Source organism: Sylvia atricapilla, chromosome 11, assembly GCF_009819655.1.
Source record: "Sylvia atricapilla isolate bSylAtr1 chromosome 11, bSylAtr1.pri, whole genome shotgun sequence".
NCBI classification, from domain to species: Eukaryota; Metazoa; Chordata; class Aves; order Passeriformes; family Sylviidae; genus Sylvia; species Sylvia atricapilla.
In genome coordinates this window covers 1,574,179-1,596,710 of record NC_089150.1, presented here as the reverse complement: position 1 = coordinate 1,596,710, position 22,532 = coordinate 1,574,179, and the positions used below count along the sequence as shown (strand labels likewise).

General features: G+C 45.7%; 1 protein-coding gene across 8 annotated transcripts in view; it reads left to right on the top strand.

Annotated features, from left to right (window-relative positions):
- The window catches only part of ITPR1 (inositol 1,4,5-trisphosphate receptor type 1), a 164,219-nt gene that overhangs the window by 45,660 nt on the left and 96,027 nt on the right, over positions 1–22,532 (top strand). For 5 of the 8 annotated variants that reach the window (XM_066327137.1, XM_066327142.1, XM_066327139.1 and 2 more), the window contains exons 4-19: positions 1,236–1,351; positions 4,868–4,954; positions 5,679–5,837; positions 6,675–6,773; positions 7,358–7,441; positions 7,521–7,667; positions 8,826–8,921; positions 9,935–9,979; positions 13,564–13,715; positions 14,581–14,680; positions 15,120–15,280; positions 16,005–16,146; positions 16,601–16,759; positions 17,372–17,544; positions 17,795–17,914; positions 18,977–19,171. In XM_066327137.1, the coding sequence (XP_066183234.1) occupies positions 1,236–1,351; positions 4,868–4,954; positions 5,679–5,837; positions 6,675–6,773; positions 7,358–7,441; positions 7,521–7,667; positions 8,826–8,921; positions 9,935–9,979; positions 13,564–13,715; positions 14,581–14,680; positions 15,120–15,280; positions 16,005–16,146; positions 16,601–16,759; positions 17,372–17,544; positions 17,795–17,914; positions 18,977–19,171 (2,035 nt within the window). The remainder of the gene's footprint in view (positions 1–1,235; positions 1,352–4,867; positions 4,955–5,678; positions 5,838–6,674; positions 6,774–7,357; positions 7,442–7,520; positions 7,668–8,825; positions 8,922–9,934; positions 9,980–13,563; positions 13,716–14,580; positions 14,681–15,119; positions 15,281–16,004; positions 16,147–16,600; positions 16,760–17,371; positions 17,545–17,794; positions 17,915–18,976; positions 19,172–22,532) is intronic. The other 3 variants (XM_066327143.1, XM_066327140.1, XM_066327145.1) reach the window with 1 other exon arrangement.

The window sequence follows — 22,532 nt, the reverse complement described above, 5'->3', positions numbered from 1 at the left end:
TTCTTTGCCCTTCTGTGAAAGGTGTTTCATGCGGCCTGGTGTGCTCTGGGGATGGATTAGAGGAGAGGCATGAGCAGAGTGATGGTGTCCATCTCACACAGCATCCCGAAGTGAAATTACCAAGCTCTGTCTCAGCCCCTTCAGCAACTTCAGCCTCTGGCAGAGCTGCCACGACCTGTCTCCAGCATGAGCTTCTTCCCAGTCTGGTTGATGTGCATCCAGAGTGACCATGGACAAGCAGCTCTGCTTTTCAGAACCCTCAGGTGGGATTCTCCTCCCCTTGCTGCTTCCCCAGCTGCGGTGGGATACAGCAGGAGCCTGGAGAAAAAAGGCTGTGTGAAATGAGGAGCCTGAAGCCTTACATCCACCCTGCTGCCAGCCAGGCTGGGAACAGCCTCCTGGCTCTTCTGGTACTTTGTTTGAACTTCTGCTACTTTAGGCGCTGCCTTTGAATAGCTGAATTTATTTTTTTGTGTGTTCCGTTGCTTGGCGACGACAGGAGGAAAAACAGTCACTGCGGCTCGTGTGGGTTTATTACTGATAAGTTAGCATCTCTAATACAGAAATGTATTTTTAATAAGACTAATGAGCTGTGATTCCTGACTTTTGCCAGGCAGAATGTTAAATCAACTGTGTTGCTGCAGTGGGTATAGAACCTGACAGCCTGAGGGGTTTGATGTTACCTCAGGCCATGCCTTGAATGTCTGTGCTTGTGCAGGCTGTTGTTGGAGGGTATTTTATGCTGCTGCCCCTTCATTAGGTGAGGAGTTTCTCCTATTTTTTTTGCCCCGTTTTCCTTAGCAATAGAAGGGATATGCTTTAAAAACTAAACTGACAACAACAGCGGCGAAAAAATCCAAAGCAAAACCCTCTCCCACCTGACGGAATTTACCTGCTGAAGTACAAAAACTCCAAGCTGAAAGTGCAGAAACCAAGTCTGTTTGCCTGGGAAAGCGCTGGAACGTGTTCTCATTTTAGTCTGGTACTGTTTTTGACTGGGACAAGTTATAAATTTTCTGCTCTTGCATCAGATGTTGGCAGCAGCAGTTAGTTTTTATCATTCATGGGGCAACATTCCTGTTACTCAAAAAAGCATTCGCCTGATCAAGAGCTTTTTGGAATTTGTTTATAAAGCTTTTCCTTGCCGCTGGAATATTTGGGGAGCATTAGCAGCAAGAATCCAGATAACTGTGAGTGGCTGCAGCCATGCCTGTGTTTGTTCCATGTTTTTCTAGATTGCCTGTTCAAGCTGTGTCCCATGAACCGCTACTCGGCGCAGAAGCAGTTCTGGAAGGCAGCAAAGCCAGGAGCCAACAGCACCACGGATGCTGTGCTGCTCAATAAACTGCACGTGAGTATTCCCCTCCTCACCCCCAGCACTCACACCCATCCTGCCTGAAAGGAGGGTTTGCAGTGAGCTTGGCACGGAGTGAAGGCAGAAATGAATCGGCGTGCAGGATTCCTTTGGAGACGGTCACCCCGAGTCTTCAAGCCTCTGATTTATGGCAGAATCGTGGAATAAGCTGAGGTGGAAGGGATTCACAAGGATCATTCCAGCTCCTGGCCCTGCACACACACCCCAGCAATCTCACCCTGGCCCCAAGAGTGTTGTGCAGTGCTCAGCCTTGGGAATGTTCCCATTGCCTGGGAGAAGAACCTTTCCCTGGTCTCCAGCCCAAACCTCCCCTGGCACAGCTCCAGCCGTTCCCTGGGTTCTGTCCTGGCCACAGAAAGTGGGCAGAACCCCCTCCTGTTCCTGCTCAAGCTCTGTGTCCCCCAGCACTGTGTCCATGGTACTGGGGTAGCCCTGGGTGCTCTTGTCTTTAACCTGTGACAGAGATAATGGTGCTCCAGGGGAGCATTTTGGGTGTAAAAAGCATAAAAAAGGGACTTTTGAAACCATTGCACAGAGGAGTCTCAGCCCTGCATCTCAGCATGGGAACTCAGGAGCTGCTGCTCTGATCAATCTATTGGGACTGCTCAAACAAACATCTCTGCTGTTGATACATGGAAAGGTTGATGGGTAATTATGAATAATTACAAGGCCAGACAGCCTCTCCTTCCGTATTAGCTTGCAGTATTTAATATTTTCTGGGTAAAATGTTGACATTCAGCAGCTGAAAACTCAGCAAGGCAGTTGATTGCTGTTTTTAGAGCTCCTATATCAAAAAAAAGCCAACTTAACTTAAATACCATCTGTTGACTTTAGAGTTAAATAAACTCAGTGTTTATGTTAAAATTACATAGCTGGAGTACTTCATGTCAAAATTACAATTCTAAATATTTTTAGGCTCTTTAAGCCTATATTAAGCTCATTGTAGCCTGGAATACGAAATGGCCCCGTAGGAGAGTGTCACTTGCTGATTGCCATATGGCTGCCTCGCTCCTGCACTTCACAAAGGCCCACTGGTGGACTCCTTCTGCTTCAAGAAATGTATTTATAACCCAAAAGTATCAGCTTGGCAGGGACAAAGCTATTTTGGTAGCACAAAGCTCCCTCACCTGGGCTGTGTTCCTGGTGTTGGTAGGGGAGGTGGGCTGTGGCAGCAAGCTGAGAGTGATGGGGCTTCTGGGGTTCAGGAAAAGGCAGAGTTCATGGGTTTTAGCAGAAAATAGAGTCTAAATGCTGCAACGTGTAGAAGAAAAAGGCTTTGGAATTGCCCTGGATTACATTCTCCTGTGGAGTTGTCTCCCCTTCCCTAAGTACATCCCAGTGCAGGTGTTTGGGACCTGTCCCTGCTCCTCTGACACTTGACCCTTTAGTGCCAGAGTCCTGGAAATACAGGATGTGATCCTTCCAGGGTGAGATTCTTCCAGGGTGAGATTTTTCCAGCATTAGCCTGAGCCCAGTAATGTTTGCACACAAGTGTCCCACCAAGACCTGCCTGATTTGGAGCAAGGATTTGAGTGCCTTACAATTCCGTTGGGGTTTATTTAATCTGCATCACTTGGCCGTGAAGTCTGATGGGCTGAATCAGGTCTGCAGTGACCCAGGCCTTGAAAATCATTGTGTCCCATGGCCATCACTCATACCAGAGCTTCTTCCTGCCAGTGCTGTGTGTCCATGGGTCAGCTTTTCCATTGGTGGCGCGTGGAGTGCTCTAAACCCTTGTGCCAGTGCTCACAGCTCTGAGCTCTGCCCAGGAGGAGATTTCTTTATCAGTGCTTTGCATTCCCAAGGCAGCTGATGATGCAAGATGCCTTCATCATCATCACTTGCCTTTTTTGGCTTCTGTTTGTCTGCTGGTGGAATTTATTGTCTGCCACGGAGCGCTCCATGCTGAGGTCAGGTTATTTTAAGTTAATGCCATTTAAGGGATTTCAAATCTGGGACACTTGTCTCTCTCTGTGGTCGCAGCATCCGAGCTGCTTGAGGAGCTGACATCTAGTGGCCAGAAAAGTGGTTTTCCTGGAGTGACTGTCAAGTTTGGGAGGTGCTTTTGAAGTACGTCCTAAATCCTGGTTGTACTTTCACAGAAAGAATTGTTTTCTGTGTTTATAATCAACGTGGCACCCAGTTTACTATAAATAAATGTAATTATAATAAATGTATTTTTAATAAATGTGGCACCCAGGATCTGTGGCAGGGCAGTCCTGGCTGTGGTTGCTGTTATTTGGGAGGGCTCTGGTGACTTGAAGAAGCCTTTTTTTGACAGAATACTTGGAAATCAAGCAAAAAAGTTGTGTTTTAGTAATACAGAGAAAATTGTGTTGCATTGCATGGCTGAATAATGTTTTGAATTTGAAGGAGCAGCTGTATCTCAGGTTCTCCTGGAGTAAGAAGCCAGTTTTCATACCCAGCACAGCATTTGAAAATAGCAGATTTTGAATGAGCTGGAGCTGGTGAAATTCTCTAACAGTGTGCAAATAGCTGTTCCTTTGTCCTGGTACTTCACCTCACTGTAGTGGGGAGCTGTGGGCATTTTCCTTCTCCAAGAGAAACCTGGGCCCATCACAGTCCATGAGACCTGAGAACCAAACTATAATCCTTGGTGCTCAGCCTCCTAAAAAGTCCAATTTTAAATTGCTCTCCACCTTCAGATAGCAGTTAAAGCAAATACAGATTTATGTTTTTAATTCGAAACATCATCTTGCCCGTAAAGTGAAGTTCTTTACCAAATGAAATTGTTTCAAACCAGCCTGGGCCAGATAACTCCCTTTAAAAACAAGAATGGCAAGAGGCTCATTGTTAATTATTAATGAGGTCTTTGTGCCATTATAATAATTAGATTTTGCAAGGGCTTTCCCTTTCCTTTCCCTGCCTGTGCGGTGCAGGAATGCTCAGCTGTGGATCCATCCCCTCAGGGAGCACAAGCTCAGGTTTGGGGAGTGGGGAACTCTCAAATCCAGAGCTGCAGTGGGCATTTGTGTGTGCCTTCCCAGCGATCCTGCTGCTTGGGGAGGGGCACTGGAGGAGAAAACACAGCCTGGAGGGCAGCTGGAGCCTGTGCAAAGGAAAACAAAGCATCAAAGTTGAGGTTTTTTTTCATTCAATTTGTGTAGAAGTCAATAGAAAGGAAAACAGAATTCCTGGCTGGAGTTGTTAGCCATCCCTTTTTCACCTTTCTCCCCCCCTAGGTATCTGCCTTTTGTCTTGTCTGAGCTTTTCATCTCATGTCTTATTCCAGAATTTTGTCCAATTGTACCCAAATTACAGGGTACTTAAATGATGTGTGTCTATCTCCCCAAACAGTTGAAAAAAGGAATTGAAAATTACACTGTTGGAAGCTGGAAAAAGAGGAAATTAGGCTCTTTCAGATGCTCGCTGTTTTTGCAGTCCTTTGAAATAATCTTGAAGAAAAGGGAGTTTCATAAAAGCCCCTTTCCTCAAACACTCAGCGATTGAACTGCTCTCCTTTCATTTCAGCATGCAGCGGATTTGGAGAAGAAACAGAACGAAACTGAAAACAGAAAGCTGCTGGGAACAGTCATCCAGTATGGGAATGTCATCCAGGTAGGCTGTGGACATGTGTGCAAGCTGGAGAGGATTTAGTTGAAAATTCTCTGCTCAGTGGACTTCAGATTTTTGGGATTCATGGACAAGAGTCTGTAGTGTTGCCAGGTTGCACCAGGCTCTGAAGTGGGATCCTGGGAAGCAGGGCCTGGGTGTTGTATCTGTGCTGAGGTCGGGTTTTTATTATGGGTTGTATTTGGTTTTGAGGTCCCCATTGATTGTTTTCTTCAGAACTACTTGTTAGAGCCCTCATTAGAGTCGTTGGAAGGTGGCACATTCACGGCACCAAATAGCCTCTCTCAGTGGAATGTTGACACTTAAATCAGAAACACAGAGGAGGAAAATCAATAGGAATAGTTACATTTGCTGTTCGATGAGACCAAGCAAAGCAAGAGAAGAGCAGCTTTGCCTCTTCTTAGCAGGAAGAGCCACTTAATCCCCAGCATTCCACAAGCTTTGGTCCTGGGTGGTTTTTGAACAGGTTGTCGTAAGTGATGAGGGCATCTCCATGTGTTTGTCCTAGCTGGGCAAGGGCCAGTGGGATTACCTGGAGGTGTTTTTGTTCTGTGTGTCCCAGTGTGAGTGGAATTGTGCCTGAAGCCATCAGTCTGTACACAATTCACTTTGCAGTCCTGTGTAGCATTGCAGTTGTCTCACGCACGCTCGGGTGATTGAGGGGAGGAAGAGGAGCATTCTTAGAACTGAACTCTGATTCTTATTCTAGCTGCTTCACTTAAAAAGTAACAAATACTTAACAGTAAATAAGAGGCTTCCAGCTCTGCTAGAGAAGAATGCAATGAGGGTGACCTTGGATGAAGCTGGAAATGAAGGCTCCTGGTTCTACATCCAGCCCTTCTACAAGCTGCGCTCCATCGGGGACAGTGTAAGTGCTGGGAGCAGGATCCTCACACACCCCTTTGGGCACTTTTGGGAGGCCTGCCTTGCAGTTAATGCACTGCACAGATCTCCCAGTCCGTGATGATGATGCAGGAACAACCTTTTTGCTATGCTGTCATGAGGGGGAGGAAAAATTGCTATGGTAACTTGTATTTTGGAAACGCGGAATGATCTAACATTGGAGGGAATAAGGGACCTAATTAGGCTGGCCTTGCACAGTTCCTGCTCAATTCAAAATGGTAGGAAGTGTTGAGCTCCTTCAGGAGGTTTGGAAGGAATAATTAGCATCTTGGTTTTCAGTGTTGTCAGCTTAGAATCAAAATTCGTCATCACCTTGGATATGAGGCGTGAGGTAGTAAGGAAGTGAAATGCTCCTGTTCATGGGAAATCTTTAAATGCAATTGCCATTTTAATCCCTTCCTTTGAGTCACTTGGGTACAGAAACTTCCTAAAAGCAGGAGGTCACAAGCTTCACTGTGCTCTGGGGGTCAGGCCACGTATATTTGGCACCTAAACACGATGAATTTATCAATCAGCCATCATTTATCCTGTAGCCCCATCTGTACCAGAGCTCAGTCTGCTGCTTCTGCAAGGCTCTTGAGGCCAGTGTTGTATCAAAAGCACAGGGCTTTTTGCCTCAGTGACTGAGTTTGGGGAGCTAAAATCTGAACCAAACAGAATCCTGGTAGAATACCCAGACTGGCATCTCTTCAGCCTGCAAAAAGGTGAATTCCTCACATTGCTACCATTAAAAAGAAAAAAAAAAGGAAATAAAAGAGCTTTCTCAGGGTGCAAATGTGTCTGATGCTGCACTTCTCTGCAGGTTGTCATTGGAGACAAAGTAGTCCTGAATCCTGTCAATGCTGGCCAGCCTCTCCATGCCAGTAGCCATCAGCTTGTGGATAATCCAGGGTGCAATGAGGTAAGGGCACTTTGGCACAGCTGGAGCAGCTGCACAAACCTCTCTGTGCTTCACCTTAGCTGTTTATACATAGTTTAGAATTCAGCAATTGGTTGGTGCCCGTGGCACTGCTAAGGAATGGCAATCCTGGTAATCAGTGACTTAAAAGTCTTGGAGCTTTCTGCTTTCTCTTGGGTGCTGGCAGAGGTTTGAGTTGGATTTCCTTTGCATGATGGGCTAAAAACAAGCTGTTCCTTCAAAATCAGGAGTTGTGGCACAAGTGCTGTGCCCCATACTAGTCACTGTGAAGAAAATTCAATCTACCAGCACAGATGGGTAAAAAGTGGCTTCTAAGCAAGTCAGCTCTGAAATTACTTGTTCTGGAGCAGATACAGAAAGGACTTTGCTTCTGCAGAGCAATGCAGCCAGGTCTGCAGTGTCCTGCTGAAAATTGTCTGAAAAATCAGACAGTGGCTCATGGCAGGATCTTGTGCAGGCTCAGGACAGTGGGACTGATGATTATCTGAAAAATCAGACAGTGGCTCATTTCAGGATCTTGTGCAGGCTCAGGACAGTGGGACTGATGTTTTGAGTTCTCCTTCTAGGTCAACTCAGTGAACTGCAACACCAGCTGGAAAATCGTGCTCTTCATGAAATGGAGCGACAACAAGGACGACATCCTCAAAGGGGTGAGAGGCAGAGCTGTGGCTGTGTGCAGCTGGGGCCCTGCTGGGTGGGCACTGACCCTGCCGTGCCTGCCTTTGGCAGGGGGATGTGGTGAGGCTGTTCCATGCCGAGCAGGAGAAGTTCCTGACGTGTGACGAGCACAGGAAGAAGCAGCACGTGTTCCTCAGGACCACGGGCAGGCAGTCGGCCACGTCTGCCACCAGCTCCAAAGCCCTGTGGGAGGTGGAGGTGAGGACTGCACCCAGCCTGGCAGCAGCAATTGCTCCTTCTGTTTAAAAACACATCTGTCTGCGTTTCTCCCTTTTGTTTCCCTGGTGTTACGAGGTGAAATGAGAATTCCTTCTCGCAGTGGAGCTCTGCTCTCTGATGGTGCAGCGCACAGCCCTCAGGTTCAGGTGCTGTACAGTTCAGGGAAAGGGCACACAGAAACATCAATGAAGTCATTTTCTTACCAGTCACTGGAGTTAAATAGTGGCTTATAATTTCCACTGTCCTGCTGAGTGTACCGAGGGCTCTATTTTTGGTGTGGAATAATGTGATTATGTATATCCTCATCCGATAGGAGGCTGCAGCCCCTTGCTACTCTGTCTGAACTGGCTTTTTCAATTGGCTCTTAAACAGAGTGACTAACACCTTGGCCATCACTGGCTTCTGAAAATAGCCTCAATCTGTTGGTATTATTAGCATTGGTTTATGATCTTAAATCTGATTAAATGATGAGCTGCATATAAGAATCAAAAAATATATTGTCATGCTGGATAGGTGTTTTTATACTCCTTTTCCAGAAGTATCTGCTGTGACATTCAGCTTCTCCTGTATTTCAAAATGAAAGCCTGGCTGTAATTAGCATTGCTTGGGCATGTTATCAGTGTGTGGTAACTGTCCATAAGTGTGTGTGCAGTTACCTGGCACAGGTGAGTTCTTCCCTGACAGGTACAGGTCGGCTGGGATGAGTTTTCTTTAGGAATCAGGTGTACCCACAGAGCAGCCAGTGTGGGGTTATAGGTGATGGAGGCTCTGCTTGCCCCACTTTGCCAGTAATTATAAATAGAAATTCTTCTGTGCAGCATTATTGCATTTGAAATGTTTCAAGGAGTCTTCTCTCATCCACTTCAACCAGTCAAAACTTTAGTTACAGCCATAGGGTGGTGGATTTGTTGCCACATGCACGTAGAGAGCACCTTCTTTAATTCCTTCATAAACTGAGGTGAGCTATTCCCAGCCAGCTCAGAGCATTCCCTGCACTGTCCTGGGCACAGATAAAAGCTGATTTGGTCTTTCCTCAGCCCCTGGTTGTGTTTGCTCTTCCCTGCACACGACCTGAGGCAGCTCCTGTGGGGAAGGGGGGTCTGTGCAGCATTCCAGGTGTGTTCCCTGTCCCCCCAGGTGGTGCAGCATGATCCCTGCCGAGGAGGAGCTGGCTACTGGAACAGCCTCTTCAGGTTCAAGCACCTGGCCACGGGGCACTACCTGGCAGCAGAGGTACGTGGGGCTGGGCTGGCACCTCTGCCTGCCCTTGCACTGTGCTCTCCTCCTTCAGCACCTTCTCAAAATCTGTCATTTCCCACCCTAAACCTGGACACGGGCAGGGGAGGAGAGTGGTCATTTGGATTAATACAACAATAGGGGCTAAATGGAGGCAGTGAGATGAAAGAGCTGAAAGAGGACCCGTGGTTTGGGGTAGTCATGAGCTGATTATACTTCCCGTGTGAATTCTGGAGTCAAGAACTTCTGCTGCAAAGAATAGGCACTAAATAGTATCCTGTCATGTGGGCACTGGAATCAATGTGACTTTATTAACTGATGAATAAATGGTAAATGACTGAGAGCCTTTGGGGGGAACATGAATTCAAGTGTTGGTAATTTCTCTTGAATCACTGATTTTTGAGCAGAACTGAGTACAAAATGAAAACACTGACTTCAGACCAGTGTGTAAGAACTGCAGATGGAGAAAAGTCCAGATTAAATATCCCATTTTATATTCTTCTGATAAGCAGATTAGAAAACCAGAAGCATTTTGTCACATGCACACTGCAAATCCTTTTCAGTAGTGATCCAGTGTAGAGCTTTTCCAGTAAATCTCGGGGTTTTCTAATCAACCCAAACAAAAACATGCTCTTAGATCATGCAGGAATATCCCAGAGGAGATTGCTCACCTGATCCCTGGTTCGAATAATATTTGTTCTAAAAGATTTCCCCAAGCCAGTCATTTCTAGCTGGAAATTCCACTTGCAATTTAAACAACAAAAAGAAAGCATGAACTGGTTAACTCTCCTCTTGCTCCTGTAGTGATTCTCCTGAAGGAGAGACATCTCCCTGCACGTTTTCAGGTTGTTTAACTGTGATTTGCAGCCTGGTGCTGGGTTTGGGCAGTGTGCTCCTCATGCCTGCTGATGCTGGAGCACTGCAGGGTGACCAGGAGAGTTTAGGTGATGCTCAGGCTGTTTCCCACTTGCAGCTGTGCTGGAGTTTTGACTGTGATTCTGTTCCATCAGGTAAACCCTGACTATGAGGAAGATGACCTGGAGTGTCAATCCTCAGTAAGTACAGGCGAGGGTATGGTCCTGCCCCTGTTTGAGGAGGGCTTAGGGCTCACGTGGCCAGTGCCCAGCTGGCCCAGGCTTCTTTGTTAGTGAAGAAAATAAAAACCTGAGAATGCTCTGGAGGCTTTTAAGGCCTCTCCATGGAGTGGGTGTTGACACCTTGGTGAAGAACAACCCACTCGGAGCTGAACACATCACCTGAACCCCCCTCAACTCCTCCCTTTGTGGCATCTTTTTCTGTCTTCCTGTTTTCCTCAACCTTTGCTTCCTTGGAGCGCTGTCCTGCCAAGGGCTGGAAATGAAGTTGCTCAAGATGGGAATGGTCCCTGAGGGAATGTCCCCAGTGCTGTGCCTGTCTGACCTCTGTGGTGGTTAAGCAATGAATTCACTGTCATTGTACCTTGTCTCAGGAATGGCAAGGGGAGGGTGATGCCAGTGCCATCCTCTGATTTTCCTGTGGGAGCCAGTCTTTGTGTTGTCAGTAAATGTTGTTGTGTCAAAAACTGAGTGTGTGGTGCTTTGTATTGACAGAAGCTTCTCTCTGGTGTCAGAGGGAACCAGCATTGCTTCAGTAGTTGAAAACAGAGAAAACTGGAACAGCACTTTCCATTGTGGGTTTTATTTATTTAGTTGGATTTGATCAGAGGGTTATGCAGCTTTCTTGGTCATTTATTCTGTATTATGGAAGCTTTGCACCATTTGGATATGACAAAGAGCTATTCCTTCCGTTCTTAAGAGATGGATGTGATGCTTGGAAATCCTGCAGGGTGCATTTTTCCTCCTGAGGGGGTTTTCATTATAGCCTGGCCATTAAAATGCTTCCCTTGCCCTCAGATATTGAACTGTTTTCCTGATGACTTATTGCTGGCATTTGGCAGTTTGACTGCAGTAAACATGGTAAAAAACCTGAACAAACCCCACCCATAGCTGTTGTCTGGGCTGTGGGGGGAATCCAGTACCCAGATGTTCTGTTGGGTTAATTTTTTGAGAGTTAATCAATGTTGAGGTCCTTCAGATAGACCCTCCTGCTCCTGTGATGTGTCCTGCTGACATGTGCATGGATAACACTCATTCACTGTCTCAGCTCTCTGGTTTTTCCCTGCTCTGTCTCTTTACCACTAGATGGCAAAAACAGACCAGCAAGAAGGGGCCCAGGAGCACACAACTCAGCTCTGACAGGAAGTTGCCACATCCTTCATCATTCGCTGCTGACAGCAGGGTGTAGGCTGCTTTAGCCAACTTGATCCCAACTCCAGCTTGGTCCAAGAGCAAGGTGTCTGCAGGGTCTCTGTGCACAGCTCAGGGTTTGGTTGTTGCTTTCTCCTTGTCCCTCTCAGGGCTCTGCAGGAGGAGTTTCCAGGGTGAGGTGCCAGCTCCACCTTCAGCAGCAAAGGTGCTCCTGTCACCTTTGGGGCTGAATTTCAGTGCTCCCTGAGTTGCCCCTTTTCCTGCTTTTTGGTTTACCGCTCACGTGCAGCTTTGGCACAGTTGGAAGAAGTGACCTGAAGGACAGGCTGCGAATGCAGAGCAGCTGGATCCCTCCCTGTATTCCCTCCCCTTGCTGGAGGGGATGAAGGAGACAGCTGAAATTCGGAGAATTCATTCCAAGTGAGCGACTTTCTCCCAGAATTTCTCTCCAGATGGACTCTGAGTGTAGAGTTGCTCCTTCCCTTGAAGGCACACTCCCAAAGTGTATTTCTGTTCCATACAGATAACTGCCTGTTCCCATGTACAAAATCAGACTTTAAATGTCACTGCTTTGCAGCCAAGTTCATTGACTGCAAATATGTTAACTTGGGAGTATCCTGAGGCACAAGCAACACTGGATACCTTTTCCATCTGCTCCAGGGTGGCAGTGCCTTAGAGCAGGACTTTGACAGGCAGGTGCCTGAGTGCTGACTCCCTTGGGTGCCAGCAGCACCGAGAAGCTGAGAAATTGCTTTCTTGGTCAACTCGAAATCCACAGCCAGGATTTTGGTGGTTGTACATGGACAGCTGGTGCCTGGGTGCCAGGACAGTGAGCAACTTCTTCAGGGGCTTGTGAGAGCTGGGAGTTCCCTAGGAAAGGGTTTGGAGAAAGTTGTTGTTCCTTTTTCTCGGTTCAGCTTTGTTTTTCCCTACCCTTTTGTCCTTTGAGCTGAAGCCCCGGGGTTTTATCCAAGTGATGTGTCTTTACTTTGCTGAAGGAGCCTGAGGATTTGCTGGCACCTTGGGAATAAAGATCCTTCTGGTGCCGTGGCCTTTGGAACACGTTTTTGTGCTTGAGAGCAGCACAAGCTGTAGTGTGAACAGCAAGGCTTCCAACTCCTTGATTGGCTTTTTGTTTCTCTTGCCTGGGATTGATGGATGTGGGTCCAGTTTTGCTGCTGAAGCTGATTATTTCCCAGCAAGGTTGTTGGTAACACGGTGTTTTTATGTTTTCAGCTCGTTAATTATGTGGTTAGAGGGATAATTGCAACGTGTGGGATATGTTTGGAGAGCTGGTAGCGTCAGGATTGGGGATCTCAGCTGATGTGTGTTATCAGAAACCAGTCAGAGCTCCCAGTGTGTGTGAGCTCAATGGCTGGGGAGGTTTGTCTCTCTGGCACTGTCTGTGAGACACAAATTCCGTGTGGAGGGAGAGTTCCTCTGCTGCTACTCAGGAGTTACACCGAGCAGTGGTTGTCCAGAGCAGCTGCTGTCAGTGTTCCTGGTGTGCTGCAGCCCAGTCTGGGGAGTGCAGCCCACACCCCAGCAGGGTTCCCATAGAGGGGAAGGTTTAACACTCACCCCTTGCTCTTCTTCTAAGGTTAAAGGACCCAGAAACTTCTTTACTCTCCTGGCAGTAATTGGCTCAAAGCCAAGACAAAAACACTGATGATCTCTTTACCTGTTCCTCAGAAAAGCAGCTATTCTCTGTTGGGCCAAAAACCCCACCTAAATCACCCAATGCTGAAGGGAGAGCGTGAGGCTTCTCAGGGCATTTTTGGAGTGTTGTAGCAGGTGTGGAACCTGTTTTATTGCCAAAAAACCCACCACAGTCACCCAATACTGAAGGGAGAGCGTGAGGCTTCTCAGGGCATTTTTTGGGTGTTGTAGCAGGTGTGGAACCTGTTTTATTGCCGAAAAACCCACTTAAATCACCCAATACTGAAGGGAGAGCTTCTAAGGGCATTTTTTGGGTGTTGTAGCAGGTGTGGGACCTGTTTTATTGCCAAAAAACCCACTTAAATAACCCAATACTGAAGGGAGAGCGTGAGGCTTCTTAGGGCATTTTTGGGTGTTGAAGCAGGTGTGTGGGACCTGTCCCTACACTGCCAATGGCTTTGTTCTTTGGTTTCGTGTGATTTTCTTCTTGCATTAAAACCATTTTGCTTTTTCACGACACACTCCACTCCATGCCATCTCAAGTTAAGCCGTTCTCTGTGAGGTGCTGGACGCTCTCAGAGGTATTGAACCCTCTCAGAGCTGCACACACCTGGCTCTGGGAGAAATTCAATAGGAGCCCAGTGCCCCAGCAGCCTGTCTGCATCCCCCCGTGTGTGTGGGGCAGTGGGGATGGCTGGGCAGGGCTGGGGCTGACTCAGGGGCTTTCCCTGCAGCTGGACCCCGAGCAGGAGGCAGCACGGCGGGGCAGGGGAGCCCCAGAGAAGATGGCCTATTCCCTGGTGTCTGTCCCCGAGGGCAATGACATCTCCTCCATCTTCGAGCTGGACCCCACCACCCTGAGAGGAGGAGACAGCCTCGTGCCCAGGTACGCTCTGCCTCAGCTCGGGGGGCTCTGCGTGGGTTTGTCAGCTAAAGCTGCCCCAGGATGGTTTCCTTTTGTCCTTGGGAATGGGCTTCCTCCTGAAATGGGTGTAGAAATCCATTAGAAAATGCCCGAAGCGTCACTTGAGTGCTTTACAGCTGAGGTTGAAGTAAGAGAACACCATTGTACACGTGGGAAAATTGAGATTAAGTGACTCCCCAAGTGATTCCCCTGCCAGGAATGACCTGGGGCTAAAAGCCTTGGGGGTCTTATCAAGGCATTTCTTCCTGTGACCTGTCTGTACTGTGTTGGGATGTAACACCAACTATTTAGCACTGGATTTTCTGTTGTTTATGTGTTCTTTACTGTTCTTGTGGCACATCTTGGTGCTGAGAAGCTGCTGCCCCCTTCCAAGTCATGAGCTGCACACAGCTCTTTGCTGCTGATCCCACTGAGAAAGCACAGCAAATTTGTTCCATCGATTCAGCAACTCCCTCAATCATCAGGTGCCCATATTTTGGAGCATCAGGGAGTTCTGGGCTGAAAACCCCCGAGGTAAGGGGAGAAGCTGGCAGCTCCTAGCAGTGGAGAAGTGAGGATGGGAAGAGGTTTAGATTGTTGCTGAGTTACAGCAACTCAGAGTGGCCATGGTTCTGTTTTAGAGCAGGATGTCTTTTGTTAGAGAAGAAGCCTTCCTCAGGTGGATTCACAGGATGAGCTAAGGCAATAAGAATGTTGTTCCAGTTGTGGGATGCAGAGTGGACAGACTCTTCCACTTGTTCCTGCCAGCAGTTCCAAACCCCAGCAATGCAGAGACTTCCCAGCTGGGAAGCTGCCTCATGCTGGGGCACTCCTGACTTTCTTTCAGGAACTCCTACGTGAGGCTCAGGCACCTGTGCACCAACACCTGGGTTCACAGCACCAACATCCCCATTGATAAAGAGGAGGAGAAACCCGTGATGCTGAAAGTAAGTTCTGTTACTTCGTGTTAGCACATCCTCTGATTCCTGAACTTCCACAAAAGTGGCCTTGGCAGGAGTTTGACTCCCTGAGCCTGTCACACACGGAGCATGTGACAGTAATGAACAGTGCCTGTGCAAAATATTTCCTCTTAATGGCTCAGTTTCATGGTAGTTTTCAAGTTACACTGTTCAGTTTCTACTCCACAACAGTCATCAGGAGGAGGATATTTTTTCCACTGGCTACAGCAACATTTTGCCATCTCACTTGCTGTTCCTTTGGATTTAGGGACAGCTCTGAGCTGGCACAGGGTGCTCTCAAGGTTTGGGTTCAGCAGTGGTCCCATGGCTGCCTAAGCAGAGTGTGACTTCTCTGTTTCATTATCACTGAGTGTGTGAGGCTTTGTTCCTGCCTTGGGTTTGCTGATAAAGCTTCTCTGGGTTTCAGATTGGGACCTCTCCAGTGAAGGAGGACAAAGAAGCTTTTGCCATCGTGCCAGTCTCACCTGCAGAGGTTCGGGACTTGGATTTTGCAAATGATGCAAGTAAAGTTTTAGGTTCCATTGCTGGCAAGCTGGAAAAGGGAACAATAACCCAGAATGAAAGAAGGTAAGGAAACCAGAACTGGGATCAGATAACGTTGCTTCCTTTAGTCAGTAAGTGTTTCTTTGGAAGTTTTATCGGAGGAAGCTACAGAAGAGGGATTTGGTTTCCTCCTTGAGGAGATTTGATATTGTTGTGTCCGTAGTGGAGGTTCTCAGGCTTGGTCTGTCCAGCTCCCCTTGTCCTCTGTGAAGTGAGAGCATGAGAAATGTTGTGAGCTTGGGGGACTAATCCCCAGCATTCCTCTGCAAATGGAGTGTGGGAATTCCTAATCCATCTTGTGAGGACTGAGCATGTGACTGGCTGCAAATCCTCTGACCGTGGCCCTGAAAATGTGGCCACACAAAAAGAGCACAGGGGTGGCTGTGTCACCCCAGGGCCCCTGTGCTTCCATAGCCAGGGCCTTTTATTTGGCCTTGGGAGAGATTATCACCTGATTTATTGTTGGTGGCAATTGAAAGAAGTGCCAAATAGAACTTGGCAAGTGTAGAGTTGTCCTAAAGTGATTTTCTTCTCTTGCTGCTGCTCTGGTTTAGCTGTTGGACAGTGAGCCTGCAGCAATGGGGGAGCATTAGTTCTTAATTGTAAGTTCTGTGCAAACCTCTGAACTTTATCCAGTCTCTAATTGCTGTTAGGTTTTCACTTAGCATTTAGAAACCTGTGTAAATTCACCCTGGCACTGCTCTTTTAATTTGTATTCTCATGTTAACAACTTGTGGCTTTTCCATAGATCTGTTACCAAACTGCTGGAGGATTTGGTCTACTTTGTTACTGGTGGAACTAATTCTGGCCAGGACGTCCTTGAGGTGGTGTTTTCTAAACCCAACAGAGAAAGGCAAAAGCTGATGAGAGAGCAGAATATTCTAAAGCAGGTGGGCTGTGGTTTTTTCTAGGCTTTGCCTATGAGAAGAGTTCTTGGTAAAAAAGGACCTGATAACAGAGAACCTGGCCAGAGGTGTCCCTGCCCATTGCAGAGGATTGCAGTGAGATCATCCTCATGGTCATTTCCAACCCAAGCCCTTCTGTGGCTCTTTGGTCTCAAATTACTGGGACCAAAAGGTCCTCTGAGTTTCCAGCTTTTAGCAGGCTCTGGGCAGTGGACTGGAGGCTCACCACACTGCTGGGACTAAAAATCCCAGCAGATGCTGTTGAATAAAGGTGATCACAGCATCTTCTGTCCGGGCTGCTCCAAGAACCTCGGTGTGACTGCCGCCTATTTCCGACGTACCTTTTGAAACACAAAGGCACAGAGCTCTGACACTCACTCTGAGCAGGAGGAGGCAGTGCCTCATGGGTATGTGTCTGTGTTTTTCACCAAACCTGTAGATTTTCAAGCTGCTGCAGGCGCCCTTCACGGACAGCGGGGACGGGCCGATGCTGCGGCTGGAGGAGCTGGGTGACCAGCGGCACGCGCCCTTCAGGCACATCTGCAGGCTCTGCTACAGGGTGCTCAGACACTCCCAGCAGGACTACAGGAAGAACCAGGTTGGGAATATGTCTGTCCTCATCAATGGCACCAGTGTGGTTCCTGTGCTTGTAAGAAAAAAAAAAAAAAAAACCAAAGAAAAAAGCTTTATCCCATAAAGTGAATTCTGCTCCGCTGTTGGTTGCGCAGTCAGCAAGAGGTTTTGGGATTGCTCAGTTTCATTCTGTTTTTTGGGTTTTTTTGTTTTTCCTCTCTGTCAGAGATTGTAATGTAATTAGCACTTGTTTTAAGTGAGATTTAAGAAAACAACAGGATTTTTAACTGTCCCACACAGGGGAATTACAAGACTCTGTTCACTCTTGCTGGCTGAGGGTCCATTGAAAGTTGCCCTGTCAATTAAGGCTGTTCAGTTTTTCTTGCCATGTGTCATAGACAAGGTCCTGTCAGATGAGTATAAATGCCATGCTGGTGTCTAGCCCAGGAGAGAGGGGAGGGATGGAGGTGTTAAGGTTGTCTGTCATTGTTTGCTTTCCTTCACACAAACGATTTGGGATCTAACTCAGTTTGCTCCTCGGGATGTTGGTATTGACAAACATCCGCCCATTCTCTGCTGTTCTTTCGAATTCTGAGGGTTAATTCCAGCCCTTCCCTCCTTGCTGTGTGTTTTGAAGGAATACATTGCCAAGCAGTTTGGCTTCATGCAGAAGCAGATTGGCTACGACGTTTTGGCCGAGGACACCATCACAGCCCTGCTCCATAACAACCGCAAGCTCCTGGAGAAGCACATCACAGCTGCTGAGATTGACACCTTTGTGAGTCTCGTGAGGAAAAATAGGGAGCCCAGGTGAGAGCTGCATTTTTGAATTTGTGATTAGCCTTCTCCTTCTGGGAAGAGTGTGTACCTGCCAGCTTGCTCAGGAGGAGGCACAGCCAGTTCAGTGTGTTCTGGCACTCGCCCTGCCGTCCCCTCGGGCACCGAGTCTTGCTCTGCGCTGTTCAAGTGGAGTTCTGAATGTTTGCTTCCTGAGATGTAGATGGCTTCAGTTGAGATCTCAGCCGTGATTGATACCCTTTTGGCTCGTGTTCCCCACCAGGTTTTTGGATTACCTCTCGGATCTGTGCGTTTCCATGAACAAGTCTATTCCCGTGACACAGGAGCTGATTTGTAAAGCCGTGCTGAACCCAGCCAATGCAGACATTCTCATTGAGACCAAGTAAGTTCGTGCCTCTCGAGATGGTTCTCCTGGTGTGAAGCAGGAGGAAGGTGCTGGCACGTCCCAGGGGAGCAGGGGATTGTGTGGAGTGCTTCTCAAACCCAGGGAAAGGAGCTGGGGACAGCAGGTGTCCGCCAGGTGCATCCTCAGCCCCGCAGGCAGAAACCTGTCAGGTCTCTCCTGTTTGATCCAAAGCACTCAGACCTGGCAGGGAGGTGTGCAGGCTCCTGCTCTGAGCCTCCCCCAGCCCTGAGGGAGCTCAGCTGGCAGCAGAGATCATAAGCTTTCCACTCAAACCTTAAGAGCTGGTCCAGCTCTGCTCACCTTTCCTCCCCCTGGGGTGAGGTTTGGGTCTCCAGCTCTCCTCTGCCATTGCTGAGGCCTCAGAGCAGGCACCAGATCCTGGTTGTCTTTGATGGTTTTATTCATTAAATATACTAGAATAGAGAACCATTATCAAAATACTGCAAAAGGGAGGCAGGTAGTATTTAAAACACAAATGGCTGAGGGTATTCTTGCACGTTTAATTCTTGCAAGGAAATCATAAAGGCTGTATTTATTTCCATGAGCACTTAACATTGGTGCATCACTTATTTGTCCTTGAGTATTTTTAATTTGGGTTTTTTTCAGATGTTGATCTTTTCTTTGCTGGAAGCCTTTTTAGTATCAGCAGCTGATATATTTCTAGTTACTTCATCACATAAACAGATAGAAGTTCTGTTCCATTTGGTGTTTATGTGGCACAGAATGAATCCATTTTTTCTTTCCCATATCTTTCCCTAGTCTGTTGAATGATCTTTGAATCTTTTCTCCTGTAAAGAACGTCTTGAAGGTCCATTATTATGTGTCTTTAAGTTCCTTGTTTCTTCATCTTTTTTCGCTTGAAAAGAGCTGAAATGTTCATCTTTTTAAGGCTGAGAGGAAAGCTTATGATCTAATGCTTTTAACAGTACACCCCAAAGATTTGGGGTAGTAAAATATTAATGCTGGAAAGGTAAGATAGATTTTAGCATGTGTCTGAAAAGAGATGTCAAGGAATGTAACCTCCCCTCCTCCTGGCAGGCTGGTGCTCTCACGGTTCGAGTTTGAGGAAGTGTCGAGCGGAGAAAACGCTTTGGAAGTTGGGGAGGATGAGGAGGAAGTGTGGCTCTTCTGGAGGGACAGCAACAAGGAGATCCGCAGCAAGAGCATCCGGGAGCTGGCCCAGGACGCCAAGGAGGGGCAGAAGGAGGATCGGGACGTGCTCAGCTACTACAGGTTAACATCTCCCAGCAGAGCTCAGCAGGGCTGCCTGGGGAGGGGGCAAAGCTCCTGGGTCAGGCTCAAAACAGCCTGCAGACTGGGAGGGTGGAGTCTCTCAGAAGTGAGAGCTGAAAGCACAGAGTTATCCGTGGTGAGGAGTCTGGGTGTTGACGTGAGCCAGTTTAAACTGATTTTTAAAGAATAGTTCAGGTTTTGAGCGTGTTGAGTTTCCCAAGCACTCCGTGCCTGGTTTCCTGCTGGTGGGTTGTTGGAAGAGCTCCTGCAGGTGACCTCTGGGTTCCCTGTGTCCAGGGGACACTTGGGCATTGCAGGTTTGGGTGAGTTGATGGCTTTGCTTTTGGTTTTCAAGAAGTCCCTGCTGTTCTCTGTGCCTCCTGCCTTCTCTGCAAGGCTTTAGTGGTCCTGTACTGCCAGCAGCACGGCGGTGAAGCAGTGCTGGTGCCCCAGGCTGGGTGTGGAGGGTGTGCAGGGCTGTCTGCACAGCCCAGCCCGTGCTTTGGGCAGCTCTGACACGGCTGAGGTTTCCAGATGACTCGACAAGACACCGAGTTCTTGGCACAGTGTAAGGTCAGGTTTCAGCCCAGACCAAATTCCTGTGTCTGGGTTATAAACCCCTGGGAGTCATTTGACAGACTCACTTGTGGCAGTGCAGGAAGCACAAGTGGATTATGTGTTTTAATAACCATTTCATTTTGAATAGTCTCTTCCATTGAAGTGATCAGTGCAGGAGAATCCCCAATACCTGGTTTTATTTGAGCTTGTTGGAGCTCTAAAGGAGACCTTTTCGATCAAAGGTTTTTAGAACAGAGTTGCTTTCAAAGTAGGTATTTTGAGTGGTTTTTAATAGAATTGATGAATTTTGGTGTATATATATATTGGTATAACAATGGTAGTGTTAACTATTTTTCAGTCTGTTACACCTCATAAACATGCTTAAAAGAAGGGCTGAGGATATGGTTTGGTTCAATTCCATGAGGAGTACTAAAAGTGAAAGGAATCTGCTTTCAATTAACTCTTCCTTAGGCAGCCTCACACTTGACAGGAGTGAGCAGCAGGCTGAGTGTTGTGCTGTATGGCTGAAGGTGAATTGTCAGTCTGTTGGCTGGGTGTCAGGGAGTGCTCAGTTCATGGACTGAGAAGCTTAGCCCTGAAGTGCAGTTTTTTCTCTACCAATTCTCTCACTGAAGAGAGCAGAGCTCAGTTGTTTCATCAGGTACCTGATTTTTGATGACTGTGTTGTTGCCTTGGGGAAAATTGTGGCTTCAGCATCTGTAAGAAGCCTTTGGCCTTATTTAGGCTGAGTTGTTTTAAGTGTTGTTTTCATTCTGCTGGAGCTTTCATAAAAACAATTAATTATTATTTCCTGGGAGGATGGTGAAGCTGGGGCTGCCCCTGGATCCCTGGCAGTGCCCAAGGCCAGGCTGGACACTGGGGTTGGGGACAGTGGGAGGTGTCCCTGCCATGGCAGGGGTGAAATGAGGTCATCTCTAAAGTGCCTCCAACCCAAACCATTCAGTGATTTTATGATATTTAAGGAGTGATTCTGTGTTATTTATTCTATGTTTTTTAACTTTGTTCCACTGTTGGCTAGTGCTTGCTGTGTGCTTTATTCTTTCCACACTAAGGATGGAGCTGTATTACTAGGCAATATAATATTATTTCTATTCATATATGAGTATATCAGTGTGCTTCAGAGTATACTTTTTATATAGGCTTTATATATAGATGCTTTATATATATTTATGCTTTATTTTTACTTATATATATGCCTTATACTTAGGCTTTGTCTATACACTTTATATATATGCTTCATAAATATATACTTTTATATATTTATAAAGTATACTTGATATATCTAATACTTGTATCTAATGTATCAAGTATTGTATATGTATTTATATATACTTTACACAAGAAATCAAATCATAAACTTCATGCCTATATAAATTAAGGCATATAATTTTTTTTCTTTTTTTTCATTTTTTCCCCAAAGATAACAGCTGAACCTCTTAGCTTTTTTATATATGTATTTTTATGTATATACAGTATACTTTATATATATTTTTATATGCATTGTATCTAATGTATCAAGTATTGTATATATATTTATATATACTTTACACAAGAAATCAAATCATAAGCTTCAAGCCCATATAAAGCATATAATATTTTTATTTTTTTCCCTTTATCCCCCGAAGATACCAGCTGAATCTCTTTGCTTTATATATATGTGTATATTTTATGTACATAAAGTATACTTTCTATATATTTGTATATGCTTGGTATCTAATGTATCAAGTACATTATATATATATTTATCTATGCTTTACACAGAAAATTAAGTCATAAACTTCAATTCTCTGTAAATTAAAGCACATAATTTCCTTCTTGTTTTTCTTTTTTGTCCCAAAGATACCAGATCAAACTCTTTGCTTTATACATACGCTTTATTTATATTTATATATATATATATATATAATGTATATGAAGTATACTTTATATGTGTTTGTATATGCTTGGTATCTAATGTCTACAGTACATAGTATATATATTTATCTATACTTTACACAGAAAATTAAGTCATAAACTTCGAGTCTCTATAAATGGAAGCACATAATTTTCTTCTTTTTTTTCTTTTCCTTCTCTGAAGGTACCATCTGAACCTCTTTGCTTTATATATATGCTTTATTTATATATATTTTTAATGTATATAAAGTATATTTTCTGTGTATTTGTATGCACTTGGTGTATCTAGTGTTATCAAGTCCATTGTATATATAATTATCTATACTTTACACAGAAAATTGTCATAAACTTCGAGTCTCTATAAATTAAAGCAGATAATTTTCTTCTTTTTTCCTTTTCCCCCCAAAGACACCAGATGAAACTCTTCGCTTTTATATATATGCTTTATTTATATGTATTTTTAATGTATATAAAGTATACTTTCTATCTATTTGTATGTGCTTGGTATCTAGTGTATCAAGTACACTGTATATATATTTATCTATACTATACACAGAAAATTAAGTCATAAACTTCGATTCTCTATAAATTAAAGCACATAATTTCCTTCTTTTGTTTTTCCTTTTGCCCCCAAAGACACCAGATGAAACTCTTTGCTTTATATATATATATATGCTTTATTTATATATATATATATATATTATGTATATAAAGTATACTTTATATGTATTTGTATACGCTTGGTATCTAATGTCTAAAGTACACTGTATATATATTTATCTATACTTTACACAGAAAATTAAGTCATAAACTTCGATTCTCTATAAATTAAAGCACATCATTTCCCTCTTTTGTTTTTCCTTTTGCCCCCAAAGATACCAGATGAAAC